This window comes from Amphiura filiformis, chromosome 6 (genome assembly GCF_039555335.1).
Source record: "Amphiura filiformis chromosome 6, Afil_fr2py, whole genome shotgun sequence".
In the NCBI taxonomy this organism is placed as follows: Eukaryota; Metazoa; Echinodermata; class Ophiuroidea; order Amphilepidida; family Amphiuridae; genus Amphiura; species Amphiura filiformis.
This window is the reverse complement of record NC_092633.1, coordinates 15,642,107-15,664,134: the sequence shown is the minus strand read 5'-3', so window position 1 is coordinate 15,664,134 and position 22,028 is coordinate 15,642,107. Positions and strand designations below refer to the sequence as shown.

At 38.1% G+C, this 22,028-nt stretch overlaps 1 protein-coding gene and 1 pseudogene across 1 annotated transcript; one reads left to right on the top strand and one right to left on the bottom strand.

Moving 5' to 3' along the window:
- The first annotated feature begins 317 nt into the window (after positions 1-317).
- LOC140154373 (neutral cholesterol ester hydrolase 1-like) lies at positions 318-4,554 on the top strand. Its single transcript, XM_072176940.1, has 4 exons — positions 318-464; positions 750-975; positions 1,184-1,250; positions 3,721-4,554. The coding sequence occupies exons 1-4, from the start codon at positions 318-320 to the stop codon at positions 4,523-4,525; spliced, it is 1,245 nt and encodes a 414-aa protein (XP_072033041.1). The 3' UTR covers positions 4,526-4,554.
- An 8,605-nt stretch (positions 4,555-13,159) lies between these two features.
- LOC140156111 (small nucleolar RNA U3) lies at positions 13,160-13,277 on the bottom strand (annotated as a pseudogene).
- Positions 13,278-22,028: the final 8,751 nt, after the last annotated feature.

The window sequence follows — 22,028 nt, the reverse complement described above, 5'->3', positions numbered from 1 at the left end:
GATATGATCAAACAAAATGAGTCAGATTTCGGGAATATTGATTTTGAGATATGGCCAATAATAGTATGTAACTTCCTTTTTATTTTACTGTTCTGAACAACTCTAAAATGGCCATATCTCTGGAACCGTAAGTATAATTATGATGGGGTTTTCAGCAAAATAAAGGTCTGAGAATGGCTCATGTACTAAAATTGAAAATTGAATTTTGATTTTGATTGACATCAGACTCATTTAGCTTGTTTGCATCACATATTTGCTAGACATTATACATGTAGGCATATTCATCACACGAGGAAATTCAAACAGTGGATTTCAAAATGGCATCGAAGGTGTTGGTTGCTCTTGTGAGCCTTGTCGTAGTTGTTTTGGCAGTGATATTTTACTATGCAACTTTACCAGTACCACCGGGTTTTAGTTCCAGTGATAATAGGGCAATCAGAATGTTTGCTTTCTTGATCGCGATAGTAAGTATTATTAGAGCTCTGGACATAAATTTGGGCGTGGACTTATTTTATTAGCGTTTAGCCCCAGCGTTTAGCAAAAGCCGGACCTAACTCAATGTTTTGTGTTATTTGTCTTCCTATGGTTTCTCTTGAAAGTTATAAAAAAAAAAAAAGCCCCGGAAAAAACCTTGTTAATGAGGTGGGTCATGAGGCATTCTGAAAATGCTCAGTTTCATAAAGGCAAGCAATTTTTAGCAGGTTGAAAATAAAGTGTGTCATCACAGTTCAAAATGTTCTTATTTTCAGGGCGCCCAGGTTGAAAAGGTCAACTTAGAAATAGGTGTGCATGTCACAAATGTTCTCCTTGCCCTACAAGGAAATTTGATCCCGGACAACCCGAGCGTAACCTTTACTGACACTACATTTGACAATGTAAAAGTCCGAGTATACGAACCTGTCAAACCTGACCAGACACGAATGAGGGCTGGCTTACTCTTTATACACGGAGGCGGTTGGGTAGTCGGTGATCGAAGTAAGTGGTGTACCTCTAGGTTACATTCTAAGACCAACAGTTTTTTTTGACTCGTGCACATTATTGCATGTCATTACACTGTAAATGTAAATTAGTAATTTGTTCACAAATTCAAATGTAGCTATCTGTGCCTAGGCTGAAACAGTTCCATCTTATTTCTAATGATACGATCGACTTGAGTTATTCCGTTCCGTGTTGTTTTTAACAGAATCATATCATTACGTGACAGAAGACTTGGCGGTAGAAATTGGTGATGTTGTCCTCGTCGCGATTGAGTGAGTACATGGTAATCATGATAATGTCTGAATTTAAAGTACACTGGCATTTACACATTATGCAAAAAGCTGTAGATAAAAGATTTCAATAGTAATAAATTATATCTACCAAGAAACGTTGCAAACGGAAAGAATGAATTTGAGTTCCCATTTTAAGAAAAGCAATAATTTATTCTCACGCAATTCCTTCTAATTTAGGTCTCTCCCCAATGACCGCATATCTTGTACATTTTGGTTTCACTCAATGTCAAAAATCGTGCTGTCACCCAATGACCCCATATTTTTTATTTTTTGCTCTCACCGAATGCCCCTGCCAAAGTGTCAGCTCTACATCTATGTCCAGTATATTGAAGTGACCCCCCCCCCCCCGGAGCCGGGACTGAGTTACGATATGTGGCTATGATAATGTGTGATTTTAGGCAATTCAAGAGCTTTGGGGGTTATAGACTGATAGGGCCATAATTATATTTAGTCCTCCCAAAAGTTATGAATGGAGCTTTTGATTTGTGACAGGGGCCGACCCAGCTGGACCGTCGAATTGAACATAGTTTTTTGGAGCCTGTACCCTCTAACCGGGAGGGATTTTTACCCCTCAGAATGACCAAACGGTTACTTTATTGATGAGATTCGTCATGATCTTTCAAAGTCATTAAATAAATAAGTTCTGGTATAGATCAAAAAAATACTCACTCGATATACTTCAGTTCCTATCAGGAACATTGTTCACTCTGCAATGACTGTAGTGTTTCTAACCACCATGTTAAACGACACCAGCACTTACATGAAGTTGGACAAGGATCCTATGCCCAGTACAAAGAACAACCTTTCGGAATCCTAAGCCGTTTAGACTTTTTTGTACCCGACGGCAGAGGATCATCCCTCGCATCTATGGTAGCCCGAAAATCAACAAGATGGAGAACCCGTTACGCCCCATTATAGACTTTACGGGTTCCATTGGCTATAATGGGTCTGGTGTCTCATTCTCTTGCGGACATCATCAGTCCATTAGTTGGAACCACAAGCCATGTGTGTTGACTCCAAACAGCTGAGGATCTACAAAACATACCAATAGAAGATACACATAATCTGGAAGAAATTGGAGCAAGATCGCACTCTTCATCAAAGAACATAACTGACAGTAGACAGCATCATGGAATTGGTTGAATTTATCCTAACCACCACTTATTTCATTTCCAAAGGATTCATCTATCAGCATAAAAAAAAGGCGCAGCCATGGGCAGTCCACTCAGTCCAATCGCTGTTGACTTGCTTATGGAATGGCTGTTCAGGCCACTGCACCGTAGGCTGAAGCTTTGGAAACGCTACGTGGACGATGTTCTGGAAATTATTTAACAGGCTGAAACAAAGAACTTGACAAATCACATCAACCAAATAGACCCCACTGGCAGCATCAAGGTTACGTATGAGGAGAAGATTGATGGCAGCATCCCTTTCTTAGACACTCAAATCACCAGGAAACCGGACGGCACCACCAAATTATCTACAGAAAACCCACACACACCAATCATTATTTACAATGCCAGTCCCACCACCCCTTACATCAGAAGTTGGGAGTTGCAAGAGCCCCCTTTGACAGAAAAGATGCTGTCGTCACTGAGGAGGCAGGAGATCAATGAGGCGCAGACACAATGTGGATACCCGAGTTGGGCCATCAACAAAGTAATGGAGCAGAACTTGAACAGTATCCGAAAACCAGAACAAGGTCGTCGTTCCCTATGTCGGGGGCCTTTCTGAGAGGATGTCGAAAGTCTTTAAAAATCATTCGACGGCCATGAAGCCGCACTGCACCCTACGCAATATGCTCGTGCATCCCAAAAACAAACGGGACCCCCTCCAAACAGCTGAATCAACTTATGAAATGTCTTGCAAGAGCTGCCCTAAGACCTACATTGGAGAAACAGGCCGTTTATTCCGAAAAACTAGACTGTCTGAACACAAAACTGAAGCCGAAACAATAAGTTCCAACATTTTTGCCAGATCACAAAGAAAGTCATCCGCATCCCAAATTCACAAATCGGCAATGAACTGAGCACGTCGCAGCCAGCAATCATGTTATCAACTGGGACGAGGCAACAATCATAGATCAAGAGGCAGACAAAACCACGCGTTGGCTAAAAGAAGCCATCTGGAGCAGGGGTAAAACACTATAAACAAGGCGAGGGGGCATACAAAATTGAACAGAATCTATGACCAGATCATTTCAAAACGGCAATATAAATGTTCAAAATGTGGCAACGTCATCACAGCCACCAAGGACTGCCGATATCTAGAAACAGTACAGTCATTGCAGAGTAAACAAGGTTCCTGATAGGAACTGAAAAATATCGAGTGAGTACTCCATTACTTTACCTTTGGATCTGTACCAGAATTTATTTATTTAATGGTTACGGTTACGGTTCAGTCACGTTATCACCGTTCATACATTTTGTTCGTTCTTGCCATTTTATAGCTATCGACTAGCATGGGAGGCGCCTTTCCCCGCATCTATTGACGACGTCACCGACGCGGCCATCTGGTTTATTAAACATGCAGACAAATACAATGTTGATCCCCAGCGCATCGCTGTCGTAGGAGATAGTGCAGGTGGGAATATGGCAGCAGCTCTTTGTCAAAGACTAACTTTCGATAAGAAATACAAAGACATTCCCAAAATGAAATTTCAAGGTCTGATTTATCCTGCTTTGCAAGCGTTCGATTTAGACCTACCATCATATCAGCAGAACTCTCAGGAAATGGCTACCCTAATTATGACCAAATATGGTATGGCAGATTTCTATAGCATTTATACCCAGGGAGACTATGGTTTAACCACACATATGATGGCAAATAACCACACCTCTGCTGCGGCCAAACAATCATCTCTGGCAGCTAAGTTCGTATCGCATGAAAATATTCCCGAAGAATTTAAAGACGGATTCCACGCGCCTTCCCTTAAACACGGAGACAAAGAAGTGTATGATAAAATCAAGAATGTTCTCTTAGATCCTGATTTTTCTCCATTGATGCGTCAAGATCTACAAGGACTTCCACCTGCCTACGTCATCACGGCCCAATATGATGTGTTGCGGGATGATGGAATTCTTTATGCCAAGAGATTGTCTGATGCCGGAGTCGACGTTACATGGCGACATTACAATCCATCTGTACATGCAATGTTTATGCTGTTCATAGATCCGATGGCAATTGAATCGGGGAAACAAGCCCATCTGGAGTTGATCAGTTATGCTCGCGACAAACTCAAAACTGACAAATGAATTGTTAGTGTATGATTAAATTGTCACATAACACCACGATTTTTACGTGTGATATGCAAAAAATTTAATTCATTTATTTTTTATAAAGTAAAAATCGCAATTTAACAAATAACAGTTACAATGAAAACAAAAACTGACGTAAAATCGAATTTTCTTGAGTTGGCAACGTTAAAGAGGATAATGAGCATGCGTAGATCTCAGCTAATAAATGGCAACGCTGCATTCGTAATGGGGAAAAAGCCGCGTGTATTTTTATGGTAACTGGTGGTGTGCTTAGCCTGAGTCGATCGGCCTATCTCGAACAAACTCGCCATGCGTGGCTGTTGAAGAACTAGTGGATTCGCTACTATCATGGCAATTTTTGACATGAAAGATATAGGGATGATGACGCTGTGTAGCAAAGCACTATGGTTTTATGTGACATTAGAAAATACAATTATCGCTTTTTATTTGACAGAAAAAATTAATTTCAAAGCAAAATGTGTTGATTTCAACATGTATCGACCGACTTCCAGTACGACTATGCATTATGGTGGACAGTAGCGTTCTGAGTGGAAACGGGCTCATTACACTTTCTTGCAGAAAGAAGTAGATCACTGGTATTCGCCGTCGAAGTGATGTAATAATAGACGAATCCAACGAGCCATGTCATGGTCAGGTTTTGGTCGGCCATTACTGGGTCCCCGCAGCACCAAACTGGTGTTTTGACTGCCCAATTGGGTGGATTAAAGCCGCTTAAAAATCGATGTCTGATTCTTTTGTGTTGTAAACTGCCATCACTCTTTTGTCTACGTGTGACACGGGTGATAGAATGCAGTTTAAAATACCCTTCAAGGCCGCATCATATCACATTTTAGGTGAGATGGAGCCGACGGGGACCCAGCTATGGCTCAGTGCCATTGATGTGTATAGGAATGCATGAAATTGGATTCGTCTATAGACGAATCCAACTAGCCAAGTGATGGTTAGAATTCAGTCGGCCATTACTGGGTTGTTATTGCCCAATTGGGTAGATTAAATCCGCTTAAAAGTCGATGTTGAATTGCACTGTGTTGTAAACTAAACTGTATTCTTTTGTCGACGTGTAACATGGGTGATGAAATGCAGTTTAATATCCCCGCCAAGGCCACATCATTTCACATTTTAGGTGGGATAGTCCTGAGGGCGACCCAGCAATGGTTGCCATTGACATCATTGAGGTGTAGGAATGCGTGAAATTGGATTCGTCTATAGGATTAACCATAGCAATAGATGAATTTTTGAATAGATCGCCTTGCACTACAAGCATGTTGCACTTATCACCTGTGTATGTCTGCAATCATGATTTAAATATAATACCGCTCTTTTCGAAAATACTAATCTTACAGGTTTGAGTGATCAGCATTTTTTGACATCTATGGTTCAATGCATAGATACCGCGTGAACGTTGTAGTGCAGGGCGATCTATTCAAAAATTGTATTCCTCTATTGCTATGGTATAGTTAATCCTGTTACATCATAACTTCGACGGCGATTATGTTTCATCAATAAAGGTCCTAAATCTTTATTATCCTATTATATAAGCGTCGATGGAACAGACTCACTTGCAATGAAGTAGAAGGTAGATCAAGATACAAAATTTTATTTCAATCAAGTTTTCTTGTTGTCGTATTTTGTTATGTACAAGACATTATGTGATGCGATCAAGCAAAATCAGTCGGAACTCGGAAATATTGATTTTGAGATATAGCCGAAGTTCCTTTTTTCCCTTTGTTTTGGAAACTATTTAAATTTGAAAGCCTTAATGTACGATTTCCGTCAAGTTTTAATTTTGTTATTCTTTAAATCAAAATGTTGAAATAATATTAGTAATAACTGCCGGGAGGGGTTGCTGTCCATTTTAAGTTGAAACAACAAGTGAAAGAAACCCCAACAGTCGTTTTGGCCATTTAACATGCAGTTCTATGGGAGGACATAATAATTATCATAATTTTTTAGATTATGATAATATGTCGAACTTTGCCCTGTTGACCTACAAAGACAACAAATTTGGCCGATTCCATTTAGGTGCAAGTTGGGACATGTGTAAACATTACAAGTATGCAAAAAATAAGGTTTGAAAAAAATTAACCAATTTCATATTATAAGATCGTACATTAAGGCTTTAATTGCTCATATCTTTGGAACTGGTTGTTCAATTTCAATGGGGTTTCTGTCAAATGTAGCTTTGTAAATGCTTTTTACTATCCTATAAGAAACTGTAAATTTAATATTTCCGAGTTCCGACTGATTTTGCTTAATCGCATCAGCATCACATATGGGGTCCCGGGTCGGTCACATTCAGTAGGTCGATCAAATTCTCGTTTAACTCCATCAAAAATGAAAAAGACTTCATCTTCTCTGGCTCCATTACTTTTAATTGAGTAAAAATTGACGTCGTTCGCGTAAAGTGCGAACCTTTGCTTACCGATATAATTGACTCTAAAGAGGTATCCCTTACATCATGTAGGCCTATAGGCTATTAGGCTTGCCTTAAATTTGAGTAGATATTTCACTCTTTGGGAGTGAAAATCACCCCCAAAGAGTAACCTTTCACTCCAAAGAGTGATATTTCACTCCGAAAGAGTATATCCATTCTTTATAGGTACGATCTACAAATGATATACGTTGAAGGTAAAACTCTTTTTGGAGTGATCTTTTATGGCTCCTTGTAGACCGATTTGCATTCCTTTTTTGATAAACAATTCACACCAGCTACTATTACACGCATAAAATACAACACATCCCCAATGACTGCTCTGCCCTTTTTTCTCGGTGGCAAGGTTCTCGGGGGACAGCGGTTTTAGGAGTGGGCCACCATAGTTGAAGATTTATAGCTGTTGGATCAGAACAGGCTAGGTGGTGTTTTTATGCTAGAGGGAATACAGGGATGATAAATTAAAAGGGTCTTCTAAAGTAGACTAGGCTCCTTGAAAAGTGAAATTTATTCTTTCAGAGTGAATTATTTCTTTTGGTTCACTCTTTTAGGCCTTCATTAACAGAGTAGATTAGAATCAGGGAGAAGTTATTCACTGGTAGAACACCAACGCTGTCACCTTCGGAGCCTTATTTCGCCATTTTTATGAAATATGGGGACTTTGGGTAAAAGAGCATGTGCTGGTAATGGGATCTTTGAGTAACAGCGATGGTGACCTCCAAAGTGAGAGTGCCCCCCCCCCCCTCGGATTTCAGCACGTAACATCAAAGCTCCCATTGTGCGCCCCATTCCTTTTTAAAGGAATTTTTATTATGATGAGCACTCAATCAGTGGCGTAGCTAGGAGTTGTGGCGCCCGGGGCCAAGAATATATAATGACGCCCCTCCCATTCTTGAAACGATTTGCACATATGCCACTATAAGGCTGCGATCAAATAAAAGTATACTATATAGGCCTACGGTAGGCCTATACCGTATGGAGCCTGATCGAATGAGCGTATAGTATACTTCTATGTGATCGCAGCCTTGGGGACGTACCATATTATGGGGTGGACTTTTTGAAAAAGTCGCCCACAAGTGAGATGAAAATTAAATTCCCCTTGAAATGGAAGGCTCCCGTCATACTTGAAAATGTCGTCGAGAGGTCAACATAATTGGTTCCATTCATGGGATTGGCCATCGTTCAGAAGTGCAATTGCAACATTTTGACTTAAAATCAACTACATGAATGTTATCTTTTTCACTTACTGGAACTACACGTAGAACACACTCAACGTTTGCCGAACTTACTTTATTTGTCATGATAAAATAACTATTCAAACACGTGTTCATTAATGTTATGGATCAAAGTCTTAAGGTTTAAATTGCTATCATCAGTAGATAGGCCTAACAAAATATATTCAATCTTTCTCAATTTCTTTGTATTTTATAAATAAATGCTATCTTGAGTAGATAGCGGAAAAACTAGCAAGCAAACAAATAAACAAACCAAAAAAAAAAAAAAACCCATCAAAATAACAGACTTTTTCAAATTTGTGTTGTGTATTAAGCCCGCAAAGCTTTTTGCCTCTTCCGAGAAAATGATACAGGCCGTAAATTAGACTATGCCATAGTCTATTTTTGATAAATAAAAGCATGTTAATCATGATGAAAGCATTCCGTTGAACTCGAAATTATACTGATATTTAATACATCAAAATATTAGTATAAAATTGTTATGAAAAAGTTTATATAATTATATTAGTGACAGTAAAAATAAAGTGGCTTATATTATTGAATGCAAGTTATCATAATGTCATAATTGTATTGGCACTTCAATACTGAACAATTCTGATTTTAGAATCTGCCAGTTTATTAATCGCGAAATTCCAGGTTAACAAACAGAGGGAGTAGGGTGACTGAAAAGATCAGATGTGAAAATCTGTCAATTGTGCACACATTAATTAAATCAGAGTTTTAAGCTTAAATACAATATCCAGAGTATGCACAATGGGCAAGTGAACTACGGGGTAGTCTAGCCGTAAATAGGCTTTGATTTTGAGCGCGTGTTTTGACAGCTGCATACAGATGATGCGTGACGTCACAAAGGGCCTATAATGATTTGCAAATCACACCGTAAATATTATTCTACCTTGAATAGATAACAAGCAAACAAACAACAAACATGAAGTATAAAAAATATACCAAATGAAATTTCTCACTCGTCTCATGCTAAATCTATAGTTCGTACGGTTCGAAATGGTATCATCATTGATAGATAACAACATATTTTCAACCTTTCTTATTTACTTTCTTTGTATTTTATAGATAAATACTATCTTGAGTATAGCGGAAAAAGCAAACAAACAAACATCAATAACAAACTTTCCTAACACATGTTTTCTAAATTTGTGAATTCTTTTCTGTTGTTTTATTAGACCCGCAAATGTGTGGTTTGCGCGTTCCGAGAAAATGATGCAGATCGTAAGTGAGCTATGCTCGCGCGTGTTCACAGAAGATGATGCATATATCGCAACGGGTGATTTGCAAATCACACTGTAAATGGTACCTTGGGTAGATAAAAAACGAACAAACAAACACACAGACAAACAAACATAAAATTTAAAAATATATACCAAATGATCTTTCTGACTCGTCTCATGCTAAATTTATAATTTCCTCCTTTTTGGTATTATTTCATTAGGTTTAAAATTCTATCATCAGTAGATAGGCCTAACAAAATATATTCAACCTTTCTTAATTTGTTTGTATTTATAAATATATACTATCTTGAGTAGATTGCGGAAAACCAAACAAGCAAAAAAATAAACAAACAAAGTAACAAACAAAAAACATCAAAGCAAACTTTCCTAACAGACGTTTTCAAAATTTGTGAAATATTTTTCTGTGTTGTTTTATTAAGCCTGCAATGCTGTTCGCGCGGTCCGAGAAAATTATGCAGGCCGTAAATGAGCTCTGAGCGCGTGTTTTACAGCAGATGATGCGTGATGTCGCAAAGGGCCTATAATGATTTGCAAATCACACCGTACATTCTACTTTGAGTGGATAACAAACAAATAAGCAAACAAACAACAAACATGTGTAGTATTAAAAAATATACCAAATGAAATTTCAGACTCCTCTCATGATAAATCTATGATTAAAAAAAACCCAATTAGTTCATACGGTTCCAATTAATGGTATCATCAGTAGATAACAAAATAGTTTCAAACTTTCTTACTTACTTTCTTTGTATTTTGTAAATAAATACTATCTTGAGTAGATAGCGGAAAAACAAACAAACAAACAAACAAAAACATCAAAACAAACTTTGCTAACAGATGTTTTCTAAATTTGTGAATTCTTTCCTGTTGTTTTATTAGGGCTGCAATGCTATCTTCAGAAGATAGCTGTTTGCGCGTGCCGAGAAAATGATGCAGATCGTAAGTGGGCTATGCTCGCGGGTGTTCACAGAAGATGATGCATGTCGCAACGGGTGATTTGCAAATCGCACCGTAGATGGTATCTTGAGTAGATAAAAAACAAACAAACACACAGACAAACAAAAATGAAATCTAAAAGTATATACCAAATGATCTTTCTGACTCGTCTCATGCTAAATCTATGATTTAAAAAAAATGGTTCATACGGTTCCAAATGGTATCATCAGTAGATAACAAAATGTTTTCAACCTTTCTTACTTACTTTCTTTGTATTTTATAAATAAATACTATCTTGAGTAGATAGTGGAGAAAAAAAACAAGCAAAAAAACATCAAAAACAAACTTTCCTAACAGATGTTTTCTAAATTTGCGAATCCTTTTCTGTTGTTTTATTAGGCCTGCAATGCTATCTTCAGAAGATATCTGTTTGCGCGTTCCGAGAAAATGATGCAGATCGTAAGTGGGCTATGCTCGCGAGTGTTCACAGATGATGCATGTCGCAACGGGTGATTTGCAAATCGCACCGTAAATGGTATCTTGAGTAGATAAAAACAAACACACACACACACCCCACCCCCCCCACAGACAAACACACATGAAATTTAAAAGTATATACCAAATGATCTTTCTGACTCGTCTCATGCTAAATCTATGATTTAAAAAAAATAGTTCATACGGTTCCAAATGGTATCATCAGTATAGATAACAAAATGTTTTCAACCTTTCTTACTTACTTTCTTTGTATTTTATAAATAAGTACTATCTTGAGTAGATAGTGGAAAAAAAACAAGCATAAAACATTAAAAACAAACAAAGGTGATTTGCAAATCGCACCGTAGATGGTATCTTGAGTAGATAAAAAACAAACAAACAAACAAACAAACAAACACACAGACAAACAAACATGAAATCTAAAACTATATACCAAATGATCTTTCTGACTCGTCTCATGTTAAATCTATAATTTCCTCCTTTTTGGTAATATTTCATTAGGTTTAAAATGCTATCATCAGTAGATAGACCGAACAAAAATATTATTCAACATTATTTTATCAATTTGTTTGTATTTTATAAATATATACTATCTTGAGTAGATAGCGGACAAACTAACAAGCAAATAAATATACAAACAAACAAACAAAAAACATCAAAACAAACTTTCCTTACAGACTTTTTCTAAATTTATGAAATATTTATAATGTGTCGTTTTATTAAGCCCGCAAAGCTGTTTGGGCGTTCCGAGAAAATGATGCAGGCCGTAAATGCTGTTTTTGACAGCAGATGATGCGTGATGTCGCAAAGGGCCTATAATAATTTGCAAATCACACCGTAAATTCTACTTTGAGTGGATAACAAACAAACAAGCAAACAAACAACAAACATGTAGTATAAAAAATATACCAAATGAAATTTTCTGACTCTCTCATGCTAAATCTATGATTTAAAAAAATTAGTTCATACGGTTCCAATTAATGGTATCCTCAGTAGATAACAAAATATGTTAAACCTTCCTAACTTACTTTCTTTGTATTTTATAAATAAATACTATCTTGAGTAGATGGCGGAAAAACAAACAAACAAACAAACAAAAACATCAACAACAAACTTTTCTAACAGATGTTTTCTAAATTTGCGAATTCTTTTCTGTTGTTTTATTAGGCCTGCAATGCTATCTTCAGAAGATAGCTGTTTGCGCGTTCCGAGAAAATGATGCAGATCGTAAGTGGGCTATGCTCGCGCGTTTTCACAGAAGATGATGCATGTCGCAACGGGTAATTTGCAAATCGCACCGTAAATGGTATCTTGAGTGGATAAAAAACAAACAAACAAACAAACATGAATTTAAAAATATATTCCAAATGATCTTTCTGACTCGTCTCATGCTAAATCTATAATTTCCTCCTTTTTTTGGTATTATTTCATTAGGTTTAAAATGCTATCATCAGTAGATAGGCCTAACAAAATATTATTCAACCTTTCTCAATTTGTTTGTATTTTATAAATATATACTATCCTGAGCAGATAGTGGAAAAACTAACAAGCAAATAAATATACAATGGAATGGAACAAACTCCCTAAAGCCATCAGGGAGTCTCCATCAATTCCAGTTTTCAGGAAGAAACTGAAAACTCACCTTTTCAGTTAGCTTCTTTCTTGTTCCGCTGTGTTTCTTTTTTTCCCATCCTTTCTCTCCTTGTTCAGCGCTTTGATAAATTTTAAAGGCGCTATATAAATACCTTTATGTATGTATGTATGTATGTATGTACAAACAAACAAAAACCATCAAAACAAACTTTCCTTACAAACTTTTTCTAAATTTGTGAAATATTTATATGTGTTGTTTTATTAAGCCCGCAAAGCTGTTTGCGCGAACCGAGAAAATGATGCAGGCCGTAAATAGCACCAGTGGCGTAGCCACCCAGATAACATGGCGATATTGGTCCATTGGTGGCCCAATGTATGTTACATAATGGCCCAACATTGGTTGCTGATATCACACCAATATCATTTGCTCATGGGCCCAAGATTGGTCCAAAATTGGGCTTGGGCCAATGTTGGCCCCAGCTTGGCCCAAACCTTGTCACAGATATTGAACCAACATTGGGCCGGTACCTATTTCTTATTTTCAAACAATTGGCTGCCAATGTTTTAACAATATGTAATTTTAGTATTGGGCCAATAGGCCTATTATTGATGCAATGGATTACTGTAATTATTGGCCCAGGAAAAGACGATAGGGCCTATGTATCATATCTTGCCCGCTTCGCGGTAAGAGAGGAACACTACGACTCATCACCGTGGTGTTGAATAGCCATCAAGTGTATTTGATAGCATGGTGACACGTACTTTAGAAATTATCTTAAAAGTATGGTCTTAGAAGTGAAAGTGCCAAAATTCTTGTGTATTTCCTTAAAATATATGATAAACCGTGGTGTTAAATAGCGTTTGTCCTGCGTTTTATCATCCGTGGTTTTGTTTTCTATTATTTCAACTTAGTATAATATTTAGGATTTAGAGAAGGTCCTCCAAACACTAGTACTCATCACAATAATTATTTGTTACCCAATTGTTACCCAATTTGTTACCGAAATTGGTGTGATAACCTATATCGGCTGCCAACATGATGCCAATGTAAAAATTGCCAATTGAAAGCCAAGATTGGCCCAATATTGGTCAGCAAAAATAATGCCAAGACTAGTCTTATTGATCATGTCGAATGTGGCCCAATATTGGGCCAATAGCATCACTATTGTTGGCTTCATGTTGGCAGTAGACTCTGCCATAGTCGAATTTTATTAAAAATATGTTATTATTAGTCATGATGAACCCATTTCGTTGAACTCAAAATTATACTGATGTTTATTAAAATTAAAGTATTCAATAGTGAAATGGTCATAAAGAGTTAAAAATATCAGATGATTAGTGACAATAAACGTAACTGAATGCAACATTATCTTGCATAATTATAATGGCTCACTTTAATACTGAACAATTCTGATTTTGGAATCTACCAGTTTATTGATAGCGAACCCCGAAAATCCGACTATGGACTTTGAATTTTAAGCAGAACTTTACCCCGGGACTTTGCTCTCTAAAAACACAGTCAAGCAGACTTGTTTATCAGTCCATTTAACCACAAGTACTAAGTGTGTTGATATGCGATTTCAGCTATGTTAGCGCTAGCGTCATAATGTATCTTAGGCTGGCAACACCGTGTTTACATTGCTGTGATAATATACGTGACGAGAGTCAATACCGGTAGTTTTGGTTTGGTTATTTAAAGTGGTTATAAATCCCTTATAAAACCCTTTCTCAAGCCCAAGGAAATAACACATGATGTCCAGAAGTGGACTCCACCTAAGGATGCAGAAGAATTCTGAAAAATCGACGGGTGAAGAGTACAGAACGTACGCAAAGTGTGAGCACTGTAGCTAAAAATAGACTAAAAACTTTTATGTCAAAATTTTCGCCGCTCGGAACAGTGCACCAAATTCACGCCAAAATTCCCAATTTCATCCAGAGGGCGCTGTTTATATACCAGCTAGTACCGGACACGATAGAAAACAAAAATCAAAATGAACTCGTTTCACGCACCAGTAATGAACTGGGACAGTCCAGACCTCCCAAAAGAATTTAAGAGATTCAAGCAGCACTGTCTTTTCACATTTAAAGGCCCACTGGCAGATAAACCAGAGCTACGTCAAGTCAATTATTTGATGACATACATGGGTGATAAAGGCAGAGAGGTCTATAGCACATTTGAATGGAAGCCAGCAGTTCCAGCAGATGAAGCAAATAATATTGCAGCCCAACCTGCTGAGGATGCCACGCTTGATGGAGTGTTTGGTAAATTTGAAGCATATGTTGCACCAAAGAAAAACGAAATCAGAGCAACGGTAACATTCAATAACAGATATCAACAGTCAACAGAGAAATTTGATAATTTCGTAACGGACTTGAAAATTCTTGTCAAAGCATGCGGGTACCAGGAAGAAGACCGAATGATCCGGGACGCCATAGTGTTACGCTAGGGAAACGGTGGTCAGAGAAAATGCCTGGACAAAGGAGATGAGCTGACACTATCTAAAGCAATTCAGATTGGTCAAAACCAGGAAACAGCCAGAGAAAGCATGAAAGCAATGTCTCAAAAAGCTGAAACAAATCTCCACGCAATCAAGAAGACACAGAGAAGTCACAACCACGGTGCAAAGCCGAAGAATGGATCCGACAGAGGTTCAGACAAGAAGAAACAGATGTCGGACAAGACATTCCAGTGCAAGAAGTGCGGCAGAAGGCATAAACCAAGGTCATGTCCTGCATGGGGAACAACTTGTAAATCCTGTGGACAGAAAAATCACTGGCTGACTCATTGCCCTTCAGCGAAGAAAGTCGACCAAATCGGCACAGCTGAAAGCACATATATGAGCCTGAAGAGTTCTTCAGAGATGCGCTAGTCACAGAAGACAGCGATGAAGAAGAGTGGATTTTACCAATGAAGATCAACAATATCACAGTACCGTTCAAACTGGATACTGGGGCTGGATGCAATGTTCTACCAATAGGTGAATATAAAAGACTAAAACCCAGACCAGAAATGAAGAGGACTGATGTGAAGGTTAAAGGGATTACTGGAGCACGATACCCATAATTGGTGTTTGCATGGCACAAGTAACATACAAATCAGGAACAGTACTATTACCATTCCACATCTCAAAGGAGGGTGGAAGACACAATAGGTATCAACCAGTGTTAGGATTGAAAGCCTGTAAGAAGCTAGAGTTGGTCAAAGCTATCTGGAACATAGAAGCTTTAGGTGGACCATCAGTCACAAGATACAAGATCCTTCAAGAAGAATTTGGAGATGTGTTCAAGGCCTCGGATGTCTACCGGGTGAACACAAGATCAACGTAGACAAAGAAGTGATCCCCGTGAAGAATGCCTGTCGGAAGGTTCCATTTCCGGTCAGAGAGAAGTTGAAAGCACAACTCGACAAAATGGAACAAATGCAAGTCATTGCCAAGATAGATGAACCAACTGATTGGGTTCATGCAATGGTAACAGTGGTCAAGAAAGATGGCAATCTAAGAATATGCCTTGACCCCAGAGACTTGAACAAAGCAGTCAAGAGAGAAGATTTCAAGTTACCATCAAGAGAAGAGATGATGGCACAGTTTGCAGATGCCAAATATTTCTCTAAATTAGACGCCTACTCAGGATTCTGGCAGATCAAATTGGACGAAGAAAGCTCCAAGTTGTGTACATTCATCACACCGTTTGCCAGATATCGGTTTCTGAGGCTCCCATTTGGAATCTCAATGGCTCCAGAAGCATTCCATCGCAAGATCCACTGTCTGTTTGAAGACCTTGATGGAGTTGACACCATGATGGATGATTTCATCGTGTGGGGTGCTACAAGAGAAGAGCATGATGAACGTCTGAGGAAAGTGTTGGAGAAATGCAGAAGTGTGAACCTGAAATTAAATCTTGACAAATGCCAGTTCGGAGTCAACGAGCTGACATACCTAGGAGACGTCCTTAGCGACAAAGGAATTAAACCTGATCCTAAGAAGACTCAAGCAATCCACGATATGCCACGTCCAGAGTGCAAAGGTGACATTCAGAGATTTCTTGGTATGATTAATTATCAAGCCAAATTCATACCAGATGTATCAGCCAAGGCAGCTCCACTTAGAGCACTGCAAGAGAATCAGAATGAGTGGTTATGGGGTCCTGAGCAAGAGTCGGCATGGCCCGACCTGAGAACAACACTGACTACAAGTCCAGTCTTGAAGTTCTACGATCCGAAGAAACCAACAAAGATCTCCGCTGATGCTTCACAGAACGGCTTGGGCGCAGTCTTACTTCAGCAAGATTCAGATGGTTGGAGTCCTGTAGCCTACGCATCGAAAGCGATGACAGATGCCGAGACTCGCTACGCTCAAATAGAAAAAAAGAGTGTCTTGCGCTGACAAATGCATGTGAAAGATTTCACCAGTTTGTACATGGTATGACATTTGTGGCAGAAACTGATCACAAACCGCTAGTCTCAATCTTCAAGAAGCCACTAGCAGATAGTCCGCTACGCTTACAGAGAATGCGCATAAGACTCCAGAAGTATGACTTCAACCTGATATACACACCAGGAAAGGAACTGTTCACCGCGGATGCGTTATCAAGAGCATTTGATCAGTCAGAGTCCGCAAAGAAAGATCCATCGCTGGAAGAAGAGGTAGAAGCATATGTAAATGCTATCGTGACAACATTGCCAGTAGCTACTACAAGAATGGAGGAGATTAAGGAAGAAACCCTGAAAGATCCTAATCTTACAAAGCTAACCAATGTAATCCTGACTGGTTGGCCAGATGAAAGAAGACAATGTCCACCAGAATGCAGAGAGTACTGGAACTACAGAGAAGAGTTATCAGTAGTTCAAGGCATCATCTTCAAGGGTGACAGAATAGTAGTACCCTCAAGTATGCACAACGCCATGTTGGAACAGATCCACAAAGGGCACTTAGGAATTGAAAAGTGCAAGCGTCGTGCAAGGGATGTACTTTATTGGCCCAGAATCAACTCAGACATTGAAGCTATGGTACAAAGTTGCCCAGCATGCATTGAAACCAAAGAAAACAGCAAGCTGAACCAATGAAACCACACAAGGTACCAGATCGACCGTGGGAGAAAGTTGGGGTGGACCTTTTCACAATAGATGGAAGAGATTATGTTGCTATGGTAGACTACTATTCACAGTACATAGAAATCAGCACCTTGACAAGCAACACCACCAGCAAAGCTGTAATCAATGCCATGAAGTCAAATTTTGCAAGACATGGGACACCTATGGAAGTGATTAGCGACAACGGACCACAATTTACAAGCCAAGAATTTGTAGATTTCAAGAAAGTGTGGGACTTTAAGCACACAACGTCAAGTCCACACTACCCAGCATCAAATGGGCAGGCAGAGAATGCAGTAAAGCAAATGAAGTCCATGATCAGAAAGGTGACTGCAAGTAAAGAAGACATTTACCTTGCATTACAGATCTATAGAAGTACACCACTAGAGCATGGAAAGTCACCGGCAGAACTTTTGTTCAATAGGCGCATTAGATCTAACCTGCCAATAGCCAAAGTCCTATTAGGCACACTAACAAAGTCTTCAAATTCAACGAAGAAGATGAAAAATGAGTTGAAACGAAGACAGAAAGCAAACTATGATAAGAAAACTGCTTTCTTAGCTCCACTGAAAGTGGGAGATACTGTAAGAGTACAGAAAATGGACAAGCCTACTACTAACAATCCACTTTGGTCACAGAAAGGTGTAATCTTGGAAGTCCTTCCAAATAGATCCTACAAAGTGAAGACTACAACTGGTGAAGTTTACAGAAGAAATCGGGCGTCATCTGATGAAAACAACAGAGTCAACGCTTCCTGAAGAGTCAGATGAGGAACAAGCTACAAACCAGCAACCAAGTCAAGCTACAAATCAACAGCCAAGTCAAGCTTCAGAGTTGTCGCCTGCTGCAAGCAAGTCACCAGCAACAGCAACGCACCAGTTCGTAAAGTAGTCGCGAAGTCAAGTTAAACCCAAAATACTACAGCGAGGAGTATACCGCTTAGACATTTGTTAAAGTTACATTCATTATTGTGTGGTAGCAAGATAACTATTGCATAAATAATATGTTTGTTAAAGAAGTTGTAAAACAAATTTGGACAATTGTACATGCATCACAAGAAGTTTGAATGTATGAAAAGTTTGAGCAGTTTTGTATGGTATATTATGGAACTTTACTTTACATACCATAAAAGTTTGAGTTTAAAAGTTACTCTAGAATAGTTAAATGAAACAGTGATTGGTAACTAAGCAGATATGTTTGGATATCTTTTTCTTAGAACATGTTTGGAAATCAGCATGTCCAAATTCATGCTAGCAAATTTCAATGTTTTGTCAAAAGATTTTACTAATTTGTAAATCTGCATAGTTAAGATCTCACTGCATCATACATGTAGTTATGTTTGTTGGAACTTTGAACATCTAATTTGTTAAAGCAGAATGTGTTCTATAATTCTGAAATGTTAAAAGTGTTTAAACTTCACACATGTTAAAGACAATCAAAGACTCAAAAGTGACTCAAAATATAGATGTAAACACTGCAGTGAAGCTTTATTCATCACTATAATATTTTACACTGCACAGGATTTGAAATGCATATTTGTAAAGCGTTTTATGGAAAACAGCTAAAATGCAAGGATACAGCAGAACTGAAATAACTCTGAACATTTGAGAACTTTCAAAAGTATCAAGTTTTGCTGAACTTTATCTTTTCCGTCAAAAGGGGGAAGATGTGTTGATATGCGATTTCAGCTATGTTAGCGCTAGCGTCATAATGTATCTTAGGCTGGCAACACCGTGTTTACATTGCTGTGATAATATACGTGACGAGAGTCAATACCGGTAGTTTTGGTTTGGTTATTTAAAGTGGTTATAAATCCCTTATAAAACCCTTTCTCAAGCCCAAGGAAATAACACACTAAGCATGGTATAGTACAAGACGCGCTAGATGTTTGATGAGAGATTAACTTTCGCTTCAACACAAAAGCGCCGCAAATACCACAGATAGTTGTGTACGGTGTAGTGTAGTTAATGGTAATGGCGCGGGCCCGGAAGATTTAAACAATAGTGAGATATGGGCGACCAATCACAAGGCAGATCCATTTAAAGATGCATTACATCATGGCCAATTTTAGTTAGGCCAGAAATTGGCCTAACTCTCCATAGAGTCCCGTGTTAAAAATCTTTACCGCAAGGCAAAGTCAGTAGTCCACTTGTGAAGCTAACAAACAGAGGGAGTGCGGTGACTGAAAAGATCAGATACCGATGTGAAAATCTATCAGTTGCACACAAATCAATATAAATCAGAGTTTTATGCTTAAATGTAATGGCCAGAGTATGCAAAATGGGCAAGTGGACTACGGAGAAGTCTATGTTGGCAGCTGTTCACAACCAATTATATTGTGCCTATATTGGACCAATTTAGGCTGCCACAGTGATGCCAATATGAAGATTACCAATGGAAAGCCAAGATTGACCCAATATGGCCAGCAAAATAATGCCAATGCCAAGATTGGCGTTCGAAAACCATGTTGCCCCCGCTCGTCATGGCCGTCGTCCGGTTCATGTAAGGCCGTCGGTAGATGGAAGGCGTTGGTGAAGAAAAAAATTGGGTTAACAATAAACTATATTTTTTACCCAGGTGACAGAAAAAAGGGGAGAATTGTAAAAAAAATGAAAAATTGTGAATTATACATAAAAATTGTGTGTTTTTATGTTAGTACCGCCTATATTATCCTTAAAATTAAGATTTTATTAGTTGCGCGCACTCCACATGATAGGTAATTAGGTATACGCACGTATCATCTCTTTTCTTTTGTTTTGGGATAGGCCTAATAATATTACAGGCTTATGTCATTTCAAATCAACTGTTTCTCTCGTTTCTCACATTTTCAGAATCAGTTTGCTTAATTTCAAGGACGCAATATTGTTGAAGTTCAAACACGTTCCATTTCTACTAGTCTATGCCCTCTAGGCCTAATAAAGTTGATAGGGCAGGCTTATAATTTTTCCCAAGAGTGAGTGAAAATCACTTTCCTTTTAGTGCCCAAACATATCCTAGCCTGCACGGTTCTCTGAAGTTTCACGCACATGTCGTTACTTCAATTTAAAATTCCCGCCATATAGTAGTAGTATTGACGCAATTCCCTCCTTTCTACAGGAGCACCATCCAGATGATGGATGTATAAAGTCTCAATAAAGTGTGTATACAGTCACGATTTAGTTTCATAGTCATATAGGCAGTTTTTTAGTCATTATAGGCAGTGTCACATGGACGTAGCCCAGGCTAAAAAATGAAATGTTGTAATATCATGAAAGACGAAGATGTACAGCAAGCAGTGAATTGTCTCCACCGGCCCACCACAGTCTTTGATTACACTACACGGTTGAGTGCATAGCATCATATGAGCTGTGGAGCTTCTAGCTGGAAAATGGGCCTCTGTTTCAAAACCTCAAGTGTTCCCTTCATCCAATCAGAATTGGGTTTTTTTATGTCAAACGAAAGCTGCACCTCCCCCCTAAAACACTTTTCGTCACTAGGTCAACAGATAACGCAATTCAATGTTATAGCAACAGGGATAGCAAGGCGAATGTGCAGGGTAAATCTGTTGAAAACTATCCAATTTTTCAAGTGTTCCTTACAATTTTATGTCATTAAATGAAAAAGCATACTTACACCTGGGACTTATACATGTATCGTCCATACACTAGCGTCACTAGAATGAGCAATAGTCAATTTTCTTTAAATTGCAAATCTTGTGCATGCAAAATGCAAAAAGTTACTATTTTCATCTGTTTTGTCATATGGTTGTAAATTCAACGAACTATGACTTTGCTAAAGAGCGCTTACAAATTGATATGTAAATCGCGATTTAAATCACTTGATTTTAAAAAAATCACTGATTGAAATCAATTTTTAAATTTTTTTTTACCATTTTTGATAAATGTAAGTCAATTGACTGTTTTAACTTCATGATGTTTCTACAACTTTTGGATACAATTAAAATACCCGCTATGATGTCACTTTATAAAGCTACTTTATCTATTGCTAAAAATTCATCTTCATTCAAGGTGTAGAATTTAACAGGTTTTTTCCCATGTTTTTTGCCAAATTGTTTCTTTGAAATTTTCACATGTAAAAACATGTTTTGAATTTTTGTAAATACCTGATATACCTGTAGTAGACTTCTCCGTAGTCCGGGTCCGTAGTCCACTTGCCAACGTGCATACTCTGATTCAATCAATTAATTTGAGCACAATTGATAGAATTTCACATCTGATCTTTTCAGTCACCGTACTCCCTCTGTTTGTTAGCTTCCCAAGTGCGGGTTTTCGCGATTAATAAACTGGCAGATTCTAAAATTATAATTGTTCAGTATTGAAGTACCATTAGTTGCTATCATGATATGTTGCATTCAATAATATAAGCCTACTTTACATTTACTGTCACAAATATAATTATATAAACTTTTTCATAACCATTTTATATACTAATATTTTGATGTAATAAATAT